Below are 21,582 nucleotides of genomic sequence, written 5' to 3'. Positions count from 1 at the left end.
ATAATCAATCAATAATACTGAGAACATACATCGTAGAGTCCTTTAAAGTCGTGTATAGGTTGGGCAATCAGTTCAGCGTTGAGGTGAGGGGTTAACCACAGTGGTTCAGGAGCCTGATGGTTGAAGGGTAAAACTTGGTGGCTAACTAAGGCACCTGTAGCTCCTTCCCAATGGCAGCAGTGAGACGAGAGCATGGCCTGGATGGTGGGTGTCCTTGATAATGGATGCTGTTGTCTCCATAGTGCACAAAAATCTGAATAATCATAGCAATAGGTAATAACATTCCAACAGTAATTAAAATTAAAGTAGCTGTTGACTATAGAGAGAGAGAGAGAGAGAGAGAGAGAGAGAAAGAAAGAAAAGGAATATAGATCTTTCCTGTTATTGAATGCTGTTAGCTGTATTGAGGCATGGGAATATTGAGCTTTGTAATACCATTGTTGTGTTAAATTACAGTTGCATCTTGATTGATTTTATGATCCTGACTGCCCTACATACCTTGGCCAGTGTTAGCTCTACATGTATTAATTCTCTTTAGTATGGTACCTGATTGCATTGTCGATTAAACTTGAACTAAAGCATGACTTATGAAGGATCTCGTCCTGAAACATTGACTGTTTACTCTTTTTGACAATTGTGTGTTACTTCTTTTTCTGTTTAAACATTTTCACTTAATCACCTTCAAAAGTGATCTTTTGATTTAAAATTTAAAATTATAAATATTTCATAAAAAAGTCTGAAAATAATGTTTTGAATTGGATTGCTTAACTATAGGAATACTGATAGTAAGAAATGTTAGGAGAAACCTTGTCCTTAACATTTGAAACCCAGTGTGTGATGGTGATTGTTTGCAAGTACATATGGACATGCTTGTTCACTCATAAAACTTGGAAAAGTTGAAGGAATTTCAAGAAGTAGAGATAATCCTAAGAATTGACAACTTAAACTTTGATGAACTATAAAACTGCCTTGAATAAAGCCTTATGACCAAAACCTTGGCCACAGAATGACTGAATAAGTTAAATGATAGTAAATTTAAATTTTTTTAAAATTTGTGATATTCAACAGTTCAGTTTAATTTCCTGTGAATTCCTGGCTGTAGATTCACTATATGACAAATAAAGTTACAATACAAGTCCACTGGGTTTTGAGCTTGTTGCTATTATTTCAGAATTCTGTGGACTTTGTGTACTATATATTTTACGATATTTCATTTTCTGCTTTAGTCCATGGGAAAGTCTCAACCTCTAACTTGCGTTATAAACATAAAACTTTATTATAGTGTTTGCTGTCTGTCCAATTCTTGAAATTTATTGGTTACATAGCAGAAATATGATGTTGTTTAGCGACCACTTGCATGGGGTTCTGGATGGGTTTGTCCCACTGGGACAGGGAAATGCTGGTAGGATGAAGAAACCATACTTGATGATAGGTGGACATTTAGTTAAGAGGAGGAAGGAAGCATACTGAAAACTTAGGAAGCAAAAATCATACAGGGCCCTTGAGAGTGGTAATGTAGCCAGGAAGGAGCTAAGGAAGTAACTAAGGAGAGCGAGAATGGGACATGAAAAGCTTTAGCTAGTAGCAATACGGAAACCCCCAATGAGTTCAACAGGAGGATAACTGGAGTAAGAGTAGGACCACTCTGAGATAAAGGGGGAATATACCCGGAGATGGAGGAAATGGGGGAATTCCTTAACGGATACTTGCTTCAGTGTTCACCAGAGAGAGGGACTTTGACGAACGTGAGATTGGTGTACAACAGGCAATGTACTGGAGCATGTCTGTCAAGGTTAAGAAAGAGGCAGTGTTAGAAAAACATTTGGATAGATATGTCCCCAGTGCCAGATGTGATATACCACAATTTACTACGGGAAAAAAGTTACTGGAGCGTTGATGGTGATCTTTGTGTCCTTCCTGGCCATGTGAAAAGCACCAGCAGATTGGAGGATGGGACCCATGGAAATTCTATAGATGTGTGGTGGAGAGTATATTGATTGGCTACATCATGACCTGGTAAGTAAACACCAATGCCCTCAAATGGAAAAGCCTACAAAAAGTAGTGGATGCTGCCCAGTCCAATGTGGGCAAAGTCCTCCCCACTGTTGAGCACATCTACAACTTGAACACACCATTGAATGCTGTTGCAGGAAAGCAGCATCCATCGTCAAGGATCGCCCCACCATCCAGGCCATACTCTCTTTCAGCTGCTGCCATCAGGAAGAAGGTGCAGGAGCCTCAGGACCCACACAACCGGGTTCAGGAACATTATACATCAACCATCAGGCTCCTGAACCAGAGGAGATAACTTCACTCAGCTCCACTTGCCGCATCGTGGAACTCTTCTCACAACCTATAGACTCACTTTCAAGGTCTTTTCATCTCATGCTGACAATATTTATTTATTATTATTATTATTTTCCTTTTGTGTTTGCACAATTTGTTGTCTTTTTCACATTGGCTGTCTGTCTATCCTGTTGTGTGTATTCTATTGTGTTTCTTGTACTTACTGTGAATGCCCACAAGAAAATGGATCTCAGGGTTCTATATGGTGACATATATGTACTTTGATAATAAATTTACTCTGAACTTTACTCTGAAGTTGGAGACCAGTAGTGTTCCGCAGGGATCTGTTGTGGGGCCCCTACCCGCTGTGATTTTTATAACTGAGTTGGATGAGGAAGTGGAAGGGTGGGTTAATAAGTTTGCAGATGAAGTGGACATTGGTGGTGTTGTGGATAGGGTAGAAGGTTGTCATAGGTTCCAACAGGACATAGACAGAATGCAGATTTGAGTGGAGAAGTGGAAAATGGAGTTCACACTAGCCAAGTGTGAGGTAATATTCTTTGGAAGATCAAACTTGAGCTGGAGTACAAGGCTAATGCAGGATTCTTAGTGTGGAGGATTGTAGCAATCTTGGGTCCAAATTCATAGATTCCTCAGAGTTGCCACTCTGGTAGCAGGGTGGTTATGTAACATATGGTGTGCTGGCCTTCATTAGTCGGGCATTGCGTTCAAGAGCCGTGAGGTATTGTTGCAGCTCTATAAGACTCAGGTTAGACCACACTTGGGGTATTGTGTTTATTTCTAGTCTGTTCCCTCTAATTTGTAATGACCAGTGTGCACAAAAATCTTGTGCTGTGCAATTATTTGCCCAGTGACAACAACTTGTGCACACTGAATAATTTCTTCAATAAAAACAATATAAGTAAGCCAGTTCTAAAATCTGCAGACAAATAATCACGAACTCCACATTGTCAACACTGTCTGCAAAAGAAACCAGAACAGGAAATGTGATTGTGTACGATCGTGAAATATACTTATGCCAACAAGGTAGAGGGTGACAACCTCTTGTTCACAGTTTAAATTCCTTTGTGCGCCAGTAGCAAAATATGCCTTGGAGGGAACATGGTTCTAGTTGCCTCATTATAGGAAGGATGTAGAAGCTTTAGAGAGGGTGCACAGGAGATTTATCAGGATACTGCCTGGATTAGAGAACATCCCTTATGAGGAAATACTGAGTAAGCTAGGGTGAAGGAGGGTGAGAGGTGACTTGATAGAGGTGTATAAGATGTGAGAGGCATAGACAGAGTGGATACCCAGCACATTTTTCCCATGGTGGCAATGGCCAATGCCAGAGGGCATCCATTTAAGGTGAGTGGAGGAAAGTTTGGGTGAGATGTCAGAGGTAGGATTTTTATACAGAGTGGCTGGTACACTACCTGGGCTCGTGGTGGAGGCTGATTCAATAGGAACATTTAAGGTACTCTCTGATAGGCACATGTATGTAAAAGAATGGAGTTTTATGGGCTGTGTAGGATGGGAGGTTTGATTGATTGCGGAGTAAGTTTACATGGGTTAGTGCAACATCATGGGGTGTCCTGTTCAATGTACACCCAGTTTAATAATATCACTATTAGATATCACACTTCCTCTGCAGAAGACAAGAAAGCAGTAATTGATGCTGGACAAGTTCAAATGCATCATCATTTCCTTAGCTCTGGCTAATGTCTGATGTTATTTTCAAATGAGTACACTGTGCAGCCTTGTTCTAGCCTGATTTTGAGCAATCTGTGGGTATCATTGTATCTCCTATGGTGGAAATTAGACGAATGTTAGTTTTCTGTACACCACAGCTTAGAGCATATACTCAGTGACCACTTTTTTAGGTACAGGAGTGGAACCTGGTGTGGTCTTCTGCTGCTATGGTCACTTCGAGGTTCAAAGTGTTGTATGTTCAGAGATGCTTTTCTGCACACCACTATTGTAATGTGTTGTAATTTGAATTGTAATATTTTTAGAGAAGGTAGAGATATGGTCTTAAGAATAATGAAAAGACAAAATTTAATTCAGCCTATAAAATAACTTTTAATTTGTTCAACTAACCATAGGATAGGAGAGACAAGGTCCAGATTTCACAGCAGCTGTTAAAGTGGCAAATTTTGCCTGCAGGGATTGGATCCAAGGTTATTTTTCCCCTCTGTCCTAACGTTGGGTAGCTGTCTACCAGCATCAAAGTGACACTAGTGTGTAACAAAAGTACTGTTGTCAGGATAGTTTATCACAATCACATGTAAAGGATTCTTACAAATGGCAAACAAGAGAAACTAAATTACTTTACTTTATACTTTAGTGTCACCAAACAGTTTGTACTAGAATGTACAATCATCACAGCGATATTTGATTCTGCGCTTCACACTTCCTGGATTACAAATATTAAATATTAAAAATATTAAAAATAGTTAAAATTAGTAAATATTAAAAAATTGAATTATAAATCATAATTAGAAAATAGAAAAATGGGAAGCAAAGTAGTGTAGAAAAACCGAGAGGCAGGTCCAGATATTTGGAGGGTACGGCCCAGATCCGGGTCAGGATCCGTTCAGCAGATCACAGTTGGAAGAAGCTGTTCCCAAATCTGGCTGTACGAGTCTTCAAGCTCCTGAACCTTCTCCGGAGGGAAGAAGGACGAAAAGTGTGTTAGCTGGGTGGGTTGTGTCCTTGATTATCCTGGCAGCACTGCTCTGACAGTGTGCGGTGTAAAGTGAGTTCACGGACGGAAGATTGGTTTGTGTGATGTGCTGCGCTGTGTTCACGATCTTCTGCAGCTTCTTTCGGTCCTGGACGGGACAACTTCCATACCAGGTTGTGATGCGCCCTAAAAGAATGCTTTCTACGGTGCATCTATAAAACTTAGTGAGGGTTTTAGGGACCAGGCCAAATTTCTTTAGTTTTCTCAGGAAGTAAAGGCGCTGGTGGGCCTTCTTGGCAGTGGACTCTGCTTGGTTGGACCAAGTCAGGTGATTTGTGATATTGACCCTGGGGAACTTAAAGCTTTTGACCTGTTCCACTTGCGCACCACCGATGTAAATTGGGTCCTTCTGAAGTCAACAACCAATTCCTTAGTCTTGCTGACGTTGAGGGATAGGTTATTGTCTTCACACCATGCCACCAAGTTCTTAATTTCCTATGTTACGTACCCCGTAACTGGGTTGCCAAACCAGCAGAAATGGATCACTCAGTTGGAGTCTGGAGTACTAGAACTAAGAAAGTTTTATTAAAGAAACAAGCAACACATTAATCGAAAGGATAATAAATGCAACAGTTCAGCGATGATAAACGCACATGTGCACAGAATTAAGATAACAGCATCAATCAAGCTCTATCGTTGTCTAGGGGTAAATGACCAATTTCAAAATGACTCAAAGTTCAGTCCAGTTAGTAGTTCAGTTCGCAGTAATCGTTGCCATGGCGATGGACAAGGTGGGGGAAGAGAGACATAAAATAGGAACAACTGATCATTCAGAACAGCTTCACTCACAGACCAGCGAAATGGCTCACAAACAGCTTTTGGGCGGGTCCTTGGTGATGTCACCTGAGGTCACCGACTGTGACCCCTCCTCCAGATGCGGTCGATCCTCTGCAGTGAACCCGGCACCCAGGCAAGGGCGGACACACACCGGGTTCCCGCTGATCGTACCTTTCCACCCTTGTCGTTGTCTGATGCTTCTCACCCACTCGTGAGAGGCGCACCGCTTCCAGGGTCTCGTTACCTCGGGTGGCGTGTGTCCTGTCTTAGCGAACCTGTCCCCTTTTTATCCCCCTGCTGGGGTATCGCCTGTCCATCACTTCAAACAGTTCAGGGTTCAAAGGGGGAGCCGCTCCAGACAGCTCCCTCTCCCACGTCCCTCCATTACACATCTCCAGACGCTGCTCCATTGTTCCTTATCTCTCCTTCCCCTGAGGGTAGGTGGCAGATCAACTGCTGATGCCACTGATGCTAGCCCAGGCCAGCAAACATCTTAATTTTATGTGTATTCTCGTAACACCTCTCTGTACTCAAACTCATCATTACCCGAGATACGGCCTACAATTGTTGTGTCATCAGCAAACTTGTATATTGAGTTTGATGGAAACTTGGCTACACAATCTTGGGTGTACAGTGAGTACAGCAGGGGGCTGAGTACACAGCCTTGTGGGGCACTGGTGCTCAGAGCGATTGTAGAGGAGAGCTTGTCCGCTATTTTTATAATTATGGGATTAGTATTTTAAAGCCTTTTATAAAGATTAACACATCCACATAAAATACTACCATTTTAAAAGATAACTTTAGAAGTATTTGAGTCATAGTCTATGTGCATAAATCCTGTGATCCCAATAAAACTACTTGCTCAGCTGTAAAGCAGTTGGCTATATTTTGTCAATTTGCTTATCTCCTTAGTTGAGAAAAATAAATTGTTACTATCTTAAATAATCATTTTTTTGCTGGTATAACAAAAATCAGGTTTACTGTTTTAAAGTCTACAAGACTTGGGTTGGTGTTGAAGTTGTAAAAATAATTTCTCATGTGAGAGTGAATTAGATTTTGGGAGATCTATTTGGCTTCTGGGACCTCTTGAAAAAAACTTGACTGAATGTTTGTTGTGAAATAGACTTACATGTTTTTAAGGTTATTTAGATATATTAACAGTTTTGTCTTCATTGACACTGGAGGAAGGAATTGGTTTGGAAGGGTTATTAAATGCTACTTTGAACACCATTGAAGGAATTAGTTTTGTGCAAAATTTCATAAAGATGATTCTTAAATTTGTAGTAATGATTTATTTTGATTTATTTTAATTTATTTTATGGCGTCAGTCATTTTTGTCCATCTCTTCATTTTCCCTGAAGGAGATGGTAGGTAAGTGTCTTGTATTGCTGTAGTTATTTTTGTGAAGGTACTCGCAGATTTTTATTAGTTTTAGTGCTTAGGTTGATGCTGGTTGGCAGGCTGGTTTTATTCTTCTTGTGATTTTGTTGGTTTTGAGAAATCTGGCATGCTTGGTGATTTCAGAGGGCAGTTGTGAGTAAACTGAGCCAAGGGTCTCGGCCTGAAACGTCGACTGTACCTCTTCCTAGAGATGCTGCCTGGCCTGCTGCGTTCACCAGCAACTTTGATGTGTGTTGCAGTAGATTTAGAAACTGATTAGACCAGAATGGCAGATTTACTTTTCTGAATGATAATGAACTTAATTATTACAACTGCAATTTAATGGCCATCAATTAATTACTTCATTAACTGAATTTAAATACAGTAGGATTTAAATTTGCCCTCTGTTTATTAATCCATGTGTCTATATCACTAGTCCAGTAATTGACCACAATGACGTGTCCCCTATCTTCTCTGTGTATCTTCAAAACTTCAAAGAGCAATTGTCTTTGGTCTGTTGAACAACTTTCCCAGATTAGTTTACTTTAACTCTCTCCTCTTAAACTTTAAACCAGCCATAGTCTCAAGTGTCATACTTACTCAGCATGAGAAACTTCATTTTGTGACTATTGTTCAGCAAGAATGCTACTTTTTTTAATCCTTTCATGGTTTCAAGAATTAATGGCATAACAATCACTGTCCCTTTTAGTTTCCTTTTAGACAATGTGTCAAAAAAGTATTGGTTCTAAATCATTCTTCTGAAATGATTAGGGGTTCCAGTACGACAGCTCCTTGCTACCCCTTCAATAAACAGTGTTCTTACACGTTATCCAAAGCAGATTCATTTTCTTAGATTGGATTTTCCCCCCATGCTTTCTGGTACTTTCATTGAAGTCTACCCATTGAGATAATTTTGCAATTCCACAATCTCCCATCCCATCTCATTTCATCAACCTGATTTACAGGAGCAGTGCAACAGAAGAATAGTCACTTTGGCCCATGATGTTGTGCTGAACTAATTAAGCTAATGATGCTTAATTAAACTAATTCCTTCAGCCTGCACATGATTCATATCCTTCCATTTCCTGCAGATCCATATAACTTCAGAATTGTTGCAGTTGACTTTAGTCTGTGAACAACATAATTCAAATATGAAGAACTATATCACCTATTTTGGTCCACTTTCTTTTATTTAACATTTGGTATACCATAAAGTTATTATGATTTTACATCCCTATCTTTGGACCATATTTCTTATCTTTAATTACTTCAATGGAGTTCCCTGGTGCTTTTATAGCTTTTAGCTTTGGTCTTATTTTTAATACTAGTATAGTAGAGGCTGAACCCCAGCAGAAAGAATTGAATGTATGAATCCACATCCTGGAGATGTTGTCGTTGCAAAAGAGGTCTGCAAGAAAGGCCCAAATAATTCTTTTTATTATTTTATTATTATTTATTATTTATTACCCCAGACAGGTTTATAATATCCTTGTTATACCTTGTACCTAAGTACAATCTAATTAATTCTATTTCACTTTTTGGTTGAGTAATTCAATACTGTGGATTTTGACAGCCCTTTACTGTGGGCTGTAGATACTGTGCACTGTTATGACAACTTTGAAATGTAGGATAAACTTGTGCAAATAAAATAGAAAAGAAATAATTCTTGATATTGGATGGCATAACGAGCACTATGTGGCTGTGTGTGGCTTTGTTTGCTTTCGTAATTCAATACTGTGGATCACATATCTGCCATATGTCTAGGTAATAAAAAAAATGCTCTGCATATTAAAATTCACCATTTCTAGAAGGTGTTGACTTTTTTGTATCATGACCTATACATAGTTTCAGTAAAGTTATGAGACCTGTAAGATAAATGGGGAAACTTATTGTCCATCTTTTTTATAATTTGGGCTATTGTTATCTCTGATTTCAAGGTAAAATCATCGTTAATAAGGTCCATTGTATTGTAATATTAGTACTTTTTTTTAAGAAAGGTCCAAATTTTCTTGTAAGATACCTTTGGATATCTCCAAAAATAAAACCCTGTTGCAGTTTTAAACAAGATTGCAAGCAGCAGAATTTGACTTGTGCTCACCATGTGATAATCACAGATAATGGCCTTGATTAGGAAACCAGTTTCCTAATGTTATTAAGATATCTTTTTGCAATCAAATTGGCAAAGTCAGTAGACATGCTCAGCAATGAAACTGGGTTCCTGTAAAATCTTGTTGGTTAAGGGCCATATAGCCTCCTATATCTCTTGCCACATGGTTCACTCAGTTCTCTGCCTTGTCACTGATGATTACGGGCCACCTTTAAACCATCTGGCATATGAAGTATCACGTGTATGTAGATACCCACTGGAAGACAATCAGGATGTGGTAAAGTGATTGAAGTTGTAAGGGAGGCTCAGTCTTAAATGTGAGCAACTTGGATTAAAAGTAATGAGGCTGTAGAGTGCAGCGTTATAGCCATGCAACATTCATTTTGAATCTAAGTTTTGTAAGTACTTTGGTTTAAGTAGAAATGTTGGGTAAATGAAAATTGGTGTTTTTCAAGCCATTGTAGCTGAAAATTATATTGCACTAACATTGATGCTATTTTGTGAGTTTTATGCTGTAACAATATTTTTTAATCATAACTAAAACTCTGTGTGGAAGTCAATTGAATCTTTTGCTAGACTCTCAAGAGACCTGAATCTAGTGGCTGTTTTACTTGTGCTGGATGGAACCCATGTCATCATTGCTGAGGTTCTGTTTTCTGCATTCTGGGAAGGAATTTCTAGGCTAACACTCTTTACATCCAGTTTTTAAAAACCTAATTCTCCTTCAGTGGACCATTTTGTGATGATACCTTTTTGGTCATTTGTTGCTAAGTTCCTCATTTCTATCTTCCAGTATTCAGTACCAGCATCATTAAGTTTGGAAATGGCAGTGGGGAAAATAGCTATAATTTATTACTCAACCAACACACATCAAAGTTGCTGGTGAACGTAGCAGGCCAGGCAGCATCTCTAGGAAGAGGTACAGTCGACGTTTCAGGCCGAGACCCTTCGTCAGGACTAACTGAAGGAAGAGTGAGTAAGGGATTTGAAAGTTGGAGGGGGAGGGGGAGATGCAAAATGATAGGAGAAGACAGGAGGGGGAGGGATAGAGCCGAGAGCTGGACAGGTGATTGGCAAAAGGGGATACGAGAGGATCATGGGACAGGAGGTCTGGGAAGAAAGACAAGGGGGTGGGGGGACCCAGAGGATGGGCAAGAGGTATATTCCGAGGGACAAAGGGAGAAAAAGGAGAGTGAGAGAAAGAATGTGTGCATAAAAATAAGTAACAGATGGGGTACGAGGGGGAGGTGGGGCCTTAGCGGAAGTTAGAGAATTTATTACTCATCAGGTGAGATTGAGCACAACTGAAGTGAGGTGATTAGAATTTACTTATTATTTTACCTGTAAAATAGAGTAATCAGAGTTATTCTATGGTGCATGCATATAATGACAATTGGGACTAGGTTCTTCCTCGTGATCATTTGTACATAAAATGACGAGCTGGTCCATCAAACCTATCCCAGAATCATGAAGTTATTAATATCATGACCATCATATACATACACATCAGTTTGTGAGTGATGCATTATTTATATCAGATACCATTGACACTGATCAGTGCAATATTCCTACAAAAGGCCTCCAGCTTCATCTTCCACCATTGTTATTTCTCCATTGATGTATTTCCCAAAAGTCAATTTGTCAATGGAATTGGTGTATAAGGGTTACAGTAAGTAGTGTAATATTTGATCATTTTAATGCATTTTATATTTGAATTAAAGTATTAGAAAACAACTTTTATTTTAGGAAAATGAGATCTAAGTGGCTTTAGATTAGTGTAACTACTTCATTCATAAGATATTTTACAGAAAAATTGCTTGTTAGAATAGTTTATCTTTCAGTATTATAAGTTACTATTTTCCTCAGGATGATGATTGATGGGTTTGGTTTTCATGAATTGATAAAAAAAAACAAAATTAGATTCTTGTTTTCTAAAGATCATGCAGTTTTGGATGGCTCTTTTCTCCATTATGGTGCATATTAGTATAGATTGGGAATAAAAGCATGAGAGAGTAATTTTATGTTACCTTTCACTTTTTTTGACATTGTAGGTACTATTTGTTCTGCAGTTTAGCACTTAACACTTTAATGAATAGAAAAATTGTATTACTTTTACAGATGGTACTATCAAAACAAACTTTATCTCTCACATTTTAGTGTGCATGTCTCCTCTGTTTCCTTGGGATGTACAGTGTTCTGTGTAGAATGAGTATTTCTTCTGTCCCAATTGACGGTACTTTTCTGTAATCACATGTTGAGTGAGCATTGTCATCATGTGTCAGTGTTCCGAGTGACTCCCTTTAAAGAGATTGACAGAAATATCACAAGGATTGCTCTGTGTGGAACAGGAAAGAGCGCTTGGATCCAGGTGGTGACAGCTCCTTGTATAAACACTTTTGGGCTAATATGTTTAGTACGACTATTCCTAGAGTTAAAAGTGCCTGGAGGTAACTTTGTCTGACTGAGCTTTTTTTTTGTTTTTCCTCCGTGTGTGGTCTAATGGTTTTCATACAAAAAATAAAATTGACAAAGACAATAAGTGCCCCTAGTTTAATTAATCATCTCAAATATATCAGAATATTACTCTGAAGTTTCTGCTTTTGTCAGTGTCCCGGGGCAATTTCAAAATTGTGATCTTGGAAATAAACAGTATTGTTGCATTGCAAAATTTTCCAAGTTTGGTAGTGGGTGGAAGTTGGTGCGAGATGGGAGATTGGTATGAATTTTACTGAATGTGATCTGATGAGGGATTCTAGTGGTTTAAAGAAAAATAACGCTGTCCCAGTGTCTATGCCAGTGCTGAGTCTCTAAAATATTTAGAAAGAATTTGCAGTATCCTTTTAAGGATGTTCCAAAACACTTGTGGAAGTACCTCACTGGTCCAGTGAAGTCACTGTTCGATATTGTCGGAAATCTTGCACCTAACTTGTGCCCAAGATTCATAAAAAGATAGAATAATCATTTTAATTATGATTGAGAGATAAATATTTGCTAAGGTACTGGAGATAACTCCTTTCCTTGACAGTAGTACCATGGGATCTTTCAATGCTGGAGCTTAATCTGAAAGATGCTCCCTGTAACAGAGCAGCATTTCCTCAGTATTTTTACTTTAATAAGATATTGATTGGAATGAGAATTTCATCCTGAAAGTAATTTTCAAAAGCAATGATAAATCTTCCCCTTAAATCTATCTTAAAACTTTTCCTATTTCTAATTACATTTTGATTTTGTTTAGATTTTGTTTAGAATAACTTAAAAGGAAATAGTTGGAGACCATGCAAAGTATTGAAAATTACCCTTTTCCTTGTGTAATGTCTTTCTTGCTCCAAGTATTAACATACTGCATACAGTATTAATTCTATTTTGAGTAAAAGAAGCAAGCAAAATGAAAAATATATATAAAAAGGCATTTTATAAAAATGAGTAAAATGGTCCTTCACATTTCTATGAGTACTCTACGGCATTTTCATTACTTACAATATCAGTCACAGATTGAAGACCTTTTAAAAATCTGTATTTCTCTGAGGTGGAGCAAGTTGAGAAAAAAATGAAAATTATTTCAAAAAGAAATGCCAAAAAATTACGCAAAGATAGCAAACAACTGATAGGAAGTACTTAAGAGAGAGAAAATATTTATTTTCATCAGAGGGTACCATTCTAGTGATGGAAATGAATATATCAGAATTGAGATATTGGGGAAAACTTGAGGTAGGTTTTCCCAGGAAGACTTCATTAGAGAATTTCTATGATGTGAGCTCTATGATATTAATGTAGTGCTGTATCACCTTGACAGGTTTACAAGATACTGAAGGAAAAACATACTGTACTTGTCCACTCTAAGTTCGTGACACCTTCTCTTGTTTTTATTTCCAACCTTTCAGTCTGATTTTGGAGGTACTTTGTTGATTGATCGGTACCCTGCTGTGCTACTAACGACCAGAACTTCCAGCAACTTGGCATGCAAAAACATTATAAGATCAAAACATGTATCAACAAAGAACAATGCCATGAAATACTCTGCTGTTTTAAATTTTGTGTATTGAGTATGCTACCCTTTGGATGAAATTAACTTAAAGCACCTAAGCATCCTCTATGTAAACAAAAATTACTTGTAAATTACTGTTCACGAAAATAATCACGATCACGATTGAAAATAAAGTGGAAATAATAAAGCGATCAGAAAGAGGTGAAACGTCATTGGAAAAGCGTTAGGCTACAGTCGGCCAACGATCGGAACAATTTTAAAGGATAAAATGAGAAAGGCCCTGCCCGATTAAAGCTACAATTATTACTAAGCAACGCAGTGGTTTAATTATTGGATTTTGGGTTTTTGAGTTTTTGATCCTCCATATCATCCCGGCACGGATGGAGAGCACACTTGGGAGCGGTCTGTCACTGGATCGACCTTGGGAATTTCCGTTCCTGAGCCTGGCGCTGAAACATACGTTTCTTAAGTATTTTATATGCATAGAACGGTAAAATATATATTCCATATACTAAGACAAACGTTTGACTGACGCTAAATAATACCGGATGTACCTGTTCTGACTTACTTAGTAAGAGAACTTCCATTTTTTTTCGATCCCGATCCACGATAACCTACGCACATCCTCCCGTATACTTTAAATCATCTCTAGATTACTTATAATACCTAATACAATGTAAATGCTATGTAAAATAGTTGTTATACTGCATTGTTTCGGGAATAATGACAAGAAAAAAAGTCTGTACATGCTCAAGCAACAAGTGCTGGAAGAGCACTTCTGGGTTTTCTCGATTCGCGGTTGGTTGAATTCGCACATGTGGAACTCGCGGATAAGGAGGGCAGACTGTATGTCAAGAGCTTAGTTACTTTCCTTTATTTTTTGTCTTACAATAATTTTCTTCAGTTTTGGGTATTTAAGCTTTTGATTTTAATATTTTTAATCTAATTAATATCTTATGATCTTATTGGGGCAGAGAGGAAAATTGGATCATCCGTAATCAAATGGCGGAGCAGACTCGATGGGCAAAATGGCCTAATTCTGCTCCTAACTCTAACTCTGCAAAATAGCTTACTGTGGTGTTTTAAAGGTCTTTGATAATCAGATATATTTAAAAGATAGTTTAAAGGCCTTTGATAGTAGGCTACCTCAAGGCCTTCAGAATGTTCCAGGCAGGGTTGGGCCATAGGTCTTGGCCATATTTGGTCTAATCAATGCTTGTGACTTACTCTACTGCAACAACTAGGCATAAAGATCTGTTCATATTGAAGAGCTGTGGGTATAGCACAGTCTGCCATATTATTTTCATATTGCATTTGAAGTTTACATGGCCTCTGAGAATGAATCTACAGGATCAAGTCTGATATTTAAAGGTTATTGGACTATTTGAAAAGTCAAGCACTGATACTGTGCAATGGGACTGTGTAAAAGTACAGAGGACTTGTGTACACAAGAGGCTGATGATTTCACACCTTTTGGTTTGCTCATGCTCAAGGATAACCCCCAGCCAATATACTGTTCTGAATCTTGTTGAGCTTGGTATTCTTGTCAGTGGAAAGACTTAAGTCATGAAGGAACACAGAGAAAAGCTGAGTTTTGTGTCACCAACCTGTAGCTTTGAGAATTTTGTAAATTATTTTATTCTAAAACTTCCTCTAAAAGGAAGAGTCATTTTTCTCATTTGTACTTGATTTTGGATGAAAGACACTGCTCTGGAAATGATAACATTTTTTTGGCAAGGAGGCTTTGCATTAAGATAAATCCCATTGGGTAAGGTCTCCCAACTAAAAGCTGGCAGATCCATTCAGAGCCGCTGGCCTTTACCTATTTAACTCTGTAGAAGTTTGGGACTCCTGAGAATAGGTAGAGGAGCTGAACTTCTACACAGCTGTTAGCTGCTTCTGGGACAAATGCGTTTGGCTTTTAGACTCCTGCTGAAGTCATTCAGGGAGTAAAGCTTCCACAGCTGTCCCAGCACAGACTGGAAAATCTGTCCATTGACCCCTGACACATGTCTAGTGCTTCATTGAATACAACTGGAAAGAATGTTTTCGGGCATAAGATGTAGGAACAGTCACTTCCTTTTTATTTATTTCAAATATATTTGCTTTGAAATGCTTCCTTGTTTTTAAGTGCTTTGTCTCTGAAGTTTTTTTTTGTTTGGAATGTTTATGAATGCCCCTGAGAGTCCAGCTCTTTGATAGCTTTGAAAGCTGGTCAGACGTTGTCCGATCAAGCATTGACACGGTGAAATAGGTCTACAGCCCTGAGGGCAGGTTTTAACTGGTTCTCAATGCAATTCTGGTGGCAGTGCTTACCAGTTCAGATTGAAAAGGCCTTGTGCTGCACAAAGCCTTACTAAATCAGCTCGGAGCTGGCTTATCTGAGGAACAATACACCTGAGATCCAATCTAGATAACAGCAACTTTCTAGAACAGGCAATTGGCTTAAAATCGGTGGAAAATCTGTGTCTTTATGTGGAAGCTGCGACTTGTACTGTATCAAGCACAGGGGAATAACAGTGATGACACCTCTGCTACCAACTTCTCATATCATAACTTTCTCCTGAAATTTCTCTTCTTCATTTATATAAACATTATTACTTTTATTTCTGAGTGTGAATATTGTTGAGCATCTGCACTGAAGATTTGTTTAACCAACATGCTGTCCAAATACAGATGTTCTATTAGTATCAGACTCAAATAGTTATAGTATTGAGAAATGTCAGCATTTTCTTTGCAGGTACACTTGTTGCTTTATTTCTTTCACAACATGTTGCTGTGGCCCTTTGCATTCACTTAGGATCATGGCTCAAAATGTATTTTTTATTCCTCTTCATAGATGCTGCTTGACTTGCTGAGTACCTCTAGCATTTTGTGTGTGTTCCTCAAGACTTCCAGTGTCTGCATAACCTAGTGTAGTCATTTCTATACTTTTATCTTTTTGAAATGTATTGTATGTAGAGTGATGAACTGTTGGAACAATAAACATAAGCTGTCGCACTCTATGAGACTCTAAAGAAGTATAGAAAATGTTTCATGGTGTTAGAACAATGGTGATGTTATATAAAAAGATGGTTAAGTTCCACTATTCAGGATAATATGGATCAGATTAGGAGATGGAACTTGGAGGTTCCGATGTATAAATGAGAGAAGACCTGTTTAAATTTAGCTTGATGAATTAACTACTGCTGGTAGAAATATTATACAAGTTGTGTATGTTATCCTCATAGTTAACTTGATATCGGAGTCCAAAAATCAGAATCAAAATAGGATTTAGAATCAGCATTATTTATTTATTGAGATACAGTGTGGAACAGGCCCTTCTGGCCTTTTGAACTGCGCCATCTAGCAAGCCCCAATTTAACCCTCGCCTGACCCCTGAACAATTTATAATAACCAATTAACCTATTAACCGGTACATCTTTGCACTGTGGTAGGAAACCAGAACACCCAGAGGAAATCCATGGGGTCATAGGGAGAATGTACAAACTCCTTACGGACATCGGCGGGAATTGAACCCAGGTCGCTGGTACTATAAAACATTGTGCTAACCGCTACCCTACTCTGCTGCCCATTTTTATAACTGACTTATATGACGTGAAGTTTGTTTAGCAGCAGCACTATGATGCAAAAGCATAAGAGTTGTTATAAATTACAGAATTAAGTAGTTTCAGAAGCAAGGAATAATGGGGTAGTGTTCATAGATTCATGGGCCATTCAGGCATCTGATGATGGAGGCTCTTTCTGAATTATTCAATGTGGGTCTTTAGGCAATACAGCTACAGTAGTAAATACTGATGTAACCAAAAATTCCTTCAGTCTTATGTGAATTGTGGTATATGAATTTTTTTTGAGTATTTGAGTAAGAAAACAATTCTTTGAAGATCCTAGAAATGTTTGGAAATCTTAGGGAGAAGCTGAAAATGGTTTCTGAATTAAATAAACCACTATCAGGCTACTAAATTATTCTAACTTGCAGTAAGCAGATAGGGAAATATGTTTGTTTAATTACGTGATTTTTCTATTTTTCTAGAATATGATCGACTGGGATTTCTGAAGCTTGATTCCAGAACGTAAGCATTATTTAATTAAAATATATTGATCTTGGTAATGTTTTATGTACTAAATCCTGACGGATCAGAGTACTTTATCCATCGACAGTAAGTGCCGGAGACACACATTCTGCAATTGTACTTTACGTTTCCTCAGCAGCAGCTAAAAAATATTTAGTGGTTACATTATGCATGTTGAATTTTCTGTGACATGTTTCAGGTTGCACTATTGTGAATCAAAAATGTTTACTGTATTCTCATTGTTTAGTATTTACAGGGCCTTATAGCTAATGTGGTGATTAAGGGTCTTTAATCGACTTAATCCATGAAATTGAACAGAAAATATAAACAAGCTGGGGAGTCAGTTTTTATATTGAAGAAAAGATTGCATTTAATATTCTGAGGTAAATTCAAAATGCATGTTCAGTTCATTCAGTGGCTCTTTTTAGTTTTTGGTTTAAGCATTTTAAAGTTTCAGCGCTGAACCCCTCCCCTTTAAATTCTCAGAGCATATATACAAAGTTATGAAAGAGAAAATGGTGATAAAAAGTGTATTAATAATGAAATAAAGCAACACTGAACTGTAGAAGAGCCCCCTTGACCCCTATTTTGAATAGGGCATCTAATTCCTGCTTTTGTAATTAAAACAGAAATTGCTGAAAAATTTCAATAGGTCTGGCACCATCAATGGAAAAAGAAACAGCTAACGTTTCATGGTTGAGACTCTTCAGTGTACCTGAGAAAGCAGAGAGAAGTAGTAGGGAAGATGGGGAAGACAAAGGGTGGAGCACAGGGAATATCTCCAATGTTTTACCCTGCAAATATGAAGTCCTTTAAATATTAAAACTCAATCATCACAAAAATCATTCATTTCCACCTGCATCATGTTACTGCTTTATTCAGATTCTTTTTCCCAGGGTGGAAATGTCAATGCTAGAGGGCATAGGTATGAGGTGAGAGGGGGATAGCTTAAGGGAGATACACTGAACAAGTTTATTTTCATACTGAGAGAGGTAGGTCCTGGAAATTACTGCCACTGAAGATGGTGAAAACAGATATAATTGCCATGTTTAAAAGCTATTTAGACAGGTAGATGAACAGGCAGGGAATAGAGGGAGCAACATGCATAAAATGCTGGAGGAACTCGGCAAGTCAGCAGCATCTCTGGAAGGAATTGAACAGCTGACATTTCAAGCTTGATGAAGGGTCTTGGCCTGAAACATTGACTGTTCATTCCCCTCTATAAACATTGCTGAGTTCCTTGAGCATTCTTCGTGTGTGTTCCAGATTTCCAGCGACTGCAGTCTCTCTGTGTCTTTTCCTTGCTTCTCTCACGAGCACTAATACCCCAGAGGCATCACCAATCTGTTGGCTCTTTGGTGCTGCTACTTCTATGGGCAAAAACAGAAGACAGACTACTTTTACTCTTGTTTCTGTTAATACCTGCCAATTATTCAGGAACTAGAAGTCTACCTAAACTTCTTTATCCCCTTCAGCTGCTGGTTATTTCGATGAGCTTGACTGTTCAATTCTGAATGAGAACTGTTAGCTCACCATGAGTTTGTATTTATTTATTTATTGAGATACAGTGTGGAGTAGGCCTTTCTGGTCCTTCAAGCCACGCTGCCCAGCAGTCCCCTGATTTATAATGACCAAGTAACCTAACAAAAGGTATGTCTTTGGTCTGTGGAGGGAAACTGGAGCACCCAGAGGAAACCCACATGGTCACAGGAAGAACATATGAACTCCTTAAAGGCAGTGGAGGGAATTGAACCCAGGTTGCCTGTACTGTAAAGCATTGTGCTAACCACTACACTGCCATGCCGTTCTTAAGCTATTCTGCCTGTGGTATATACTTATCTGATGAACTGTGAGGGAGCCCTGACAAGGCAACTTCTAATGATTTTCTCAGATGTTTGTGTGAGGTGCATGATTAATATACTTACCTTTATTGCCTTTGCCTGCTTATTTTGTGTCAGTGTTCTTTCTTATTAATCTGGAAATGTTCCTCCCTGAGTACAATCACAGCTGTTAAAATGTCAAATTTGTACTGCCTGATGTGCTCCAGCTGCCCACTCCAGATTTTGTTGTCCTACGTACCCAAGTTCTTCTTGGTTTGAGTAATTGTTTTCATTCATTGAAGTCATTGAAAACTACAAGGCAGAAATAGGCCCTTCGGTCCATCTTGTCCATGCCGAACTATTAATCTGCCTGGACCCATCTACCTGCACCCGGACTGTAGCCCTCCATACTCCTCTCATCCACGTACTTATCCAAATTTCTCTTGAATGTTCAAATCAAACCTGCATCCACCACTTCCACTGGCAGCTCTTTCTGCACTCTCATCACCCTCTATGAAAAAGCTCAAAGTAAATTTATAACCAAAGTACATTTTTGTCACCGTTAAGGTTCATTTTCTTGCAGACATTCAGAGCAAGTACCAATAAAAAGCATAGAATCAATGAAAAACTGGACAAACAGCAAAGATCCAAAAGACAACAAATTATGCAAATACAGAAAAGGGTTTTTTTTTGGGGGGGGAATAATTAAATAAATAATAAATATCGAGAACCTGAGTGTATAGTCTGTGAAAGTGTGTTCATTGGTTTGGAAGCAGTTCAGTGTTGGGGTTAGTGAAGTTAAGGTTGAGGGATGATAACTGTTCCCACACCTAGTGGTGTGGTAACTAACGCTCCTATACCTTTTTCTTGATGGCAGCAGTGAGAAGAGAGCATCTGCAGAATATCTTGTGTTTTTGAGAAGAGAGCATGGCCTGGATGGTAGGGGTCATTTAGGATGGATGCTGCTTTCCTGCTGTAGCACTCCTTAAAGATGCGCTCAGTGCTTGCGATGGACTGGGCCATATCCTTTACTTTTTGAAGGCTTTTCTGTTCAAGGGCATTGGTGTTTCCATACCAGACCATGATGCTACCAGTCAATTTATTCTCCACCATGTATTTATAGACGTTTGTCAGAGTTTTAGATGACATGCTGAACCTTTGCAAACTTCTAAGAAAGTAGAGGCACTGTCGAGCCTTCTTTGTAATGGCTGTTATGTGCTGGACCCAGGACAGATCCTTTGAAGTGATCTCTGAAAATCCCCTTCATGTACAGAGAAGATTTACTAGAATGTTACCTGGGTTTCATCTCCTAAGTTACAGAGAAAGGTTGAACAAGCTGGGTCTTTATTCTTTGGAGCGTAGAAGGTTGAGGGAGGACTTGATAGAGGTGTTTAAAATTATGAGGGGGATAGATAGAGTTGACGTGGATAGGCTTTTTCCATTGAGAGTGGGGGACATGAGTTGAGAGTTAAAGGGCAAAAGTTTAGGGGTAACATGAGGGGGAGCTTCTTTACTCAGAGAGTGGTAGCTGTGTGGAACAAGCTTCCAGCAGAAGTGGTTGAGGCAGGTTCGATGTTGTTGTTTAAAGTTAAACTGGACAGCTATATGGACAGGAAAGGAATGGAGGGTTATGGGCTGAGTGCAGGTTGGTGGGACTAGGTGAGAGTAAGAGTTTGGCAAGGACTAGAAGGGCCGAGATGGCCTGTTTCCGTGCTGTAATGGTTATGTGGTTATATGTTCCCCTTAATTATTTCACTATCATTCTTAAACCATGACCACTAATTCGAGTTTCATCCTACCTCAGTAGAAAAAGCCTGCTTGGATTTACCCTGTTGTACCCCTCATAATTTTGTCTACCTTCATATAATGGTGAGAAGTTACTGAACAAATAGAGAAGGAAGTGCAGATATATCTTCTCTTGTATTCCAGCACTCCATACTGATTATTTCGCTTAGTCAGTGATCATGTTATTAAAAGAAATTGTGAGAAATAGAAGAAGCAATTTCTGTGGTGGATGGCCCCATCATACAGCCTGCCTTTTAAGAATTGAAGAAAAGAAACCCATTTTTGCATTATGGAAGTCTGAATCACTTCCTCAGCTGAGAATTGATGTGAGATGTTAATTTGTAAACTATGCTTGGCAGATGGAAGTCTTGTTGAACATTCAGCAAGGGTTGTGGAATGAAGGCAAGTGCATGGGGCTAGGTCACAAAGCAGCCATGGCAGAGGAAGCACCAGTAAATGACATCCTTACTTCAATGTTTCTGTTATTGTTTCAACATTTTCGACTTCTGTACTGTAATATTTTATTAATGCCGTGGCATCTGTCTCTTTCAGTAAAGTGACTTAAATGAATAGTTTAAATGATCAACATTTTTGTTGGTGCTTTATGATGGTGTATGGAATTT

The 21,582-nt window shown here is 38.6% G+C and overlaps 1 protein-coding gene across 11 annotated transcripts in view; it reads left to right on the top strand.

Moving 5' to 3' along the window:
- Positions 1–21,582, top strand: part of LOC134354971 (CMP-N-acetylneuraminate-beta-1,4-galactoside alpha-2,3-sialyltransferase-like) — a 568,489-nt gene that overhangs the window by 256,181 nt on the left and 290,726 nt on the right. For all 11 annotated transcript variants that reach the window (XR_010019938.1, XR_010019940.1, XR_010019939.1 and 8 more), the window contains one exon: positions 17,315–17,354. Coding sequence is in view for 8 of the 11 variants with exons in the window: in XM_063064549.1 (XP_062920619.1) it covers positions 17,315–17,354 (40 nt within the window). In the remaining 3 variants the exon portion in view is untranslated. The remainder of the gene's footprint in view (positions 1–17,314; positions 17,355–21,582) is intronic.

This window comes from Mobula hypostoma, chromosome 12, assembly GCF_963921235.1.
Source record: "Mobula hypostoma chromosome 12, sMobHyp1.1, whole genome shotgun sequence".
Lineage (NCBI taxonomy): Eukaryota > Metazoa > Chordata > Chondrichthyes > Myliobatiformes > Myliobatidae > Mobula > Mobula hypostoma.
Note: the sequence above shows the minus strand (reverse complement) of the source record. Positions and strands in the feature narration are given on the sequence as shown.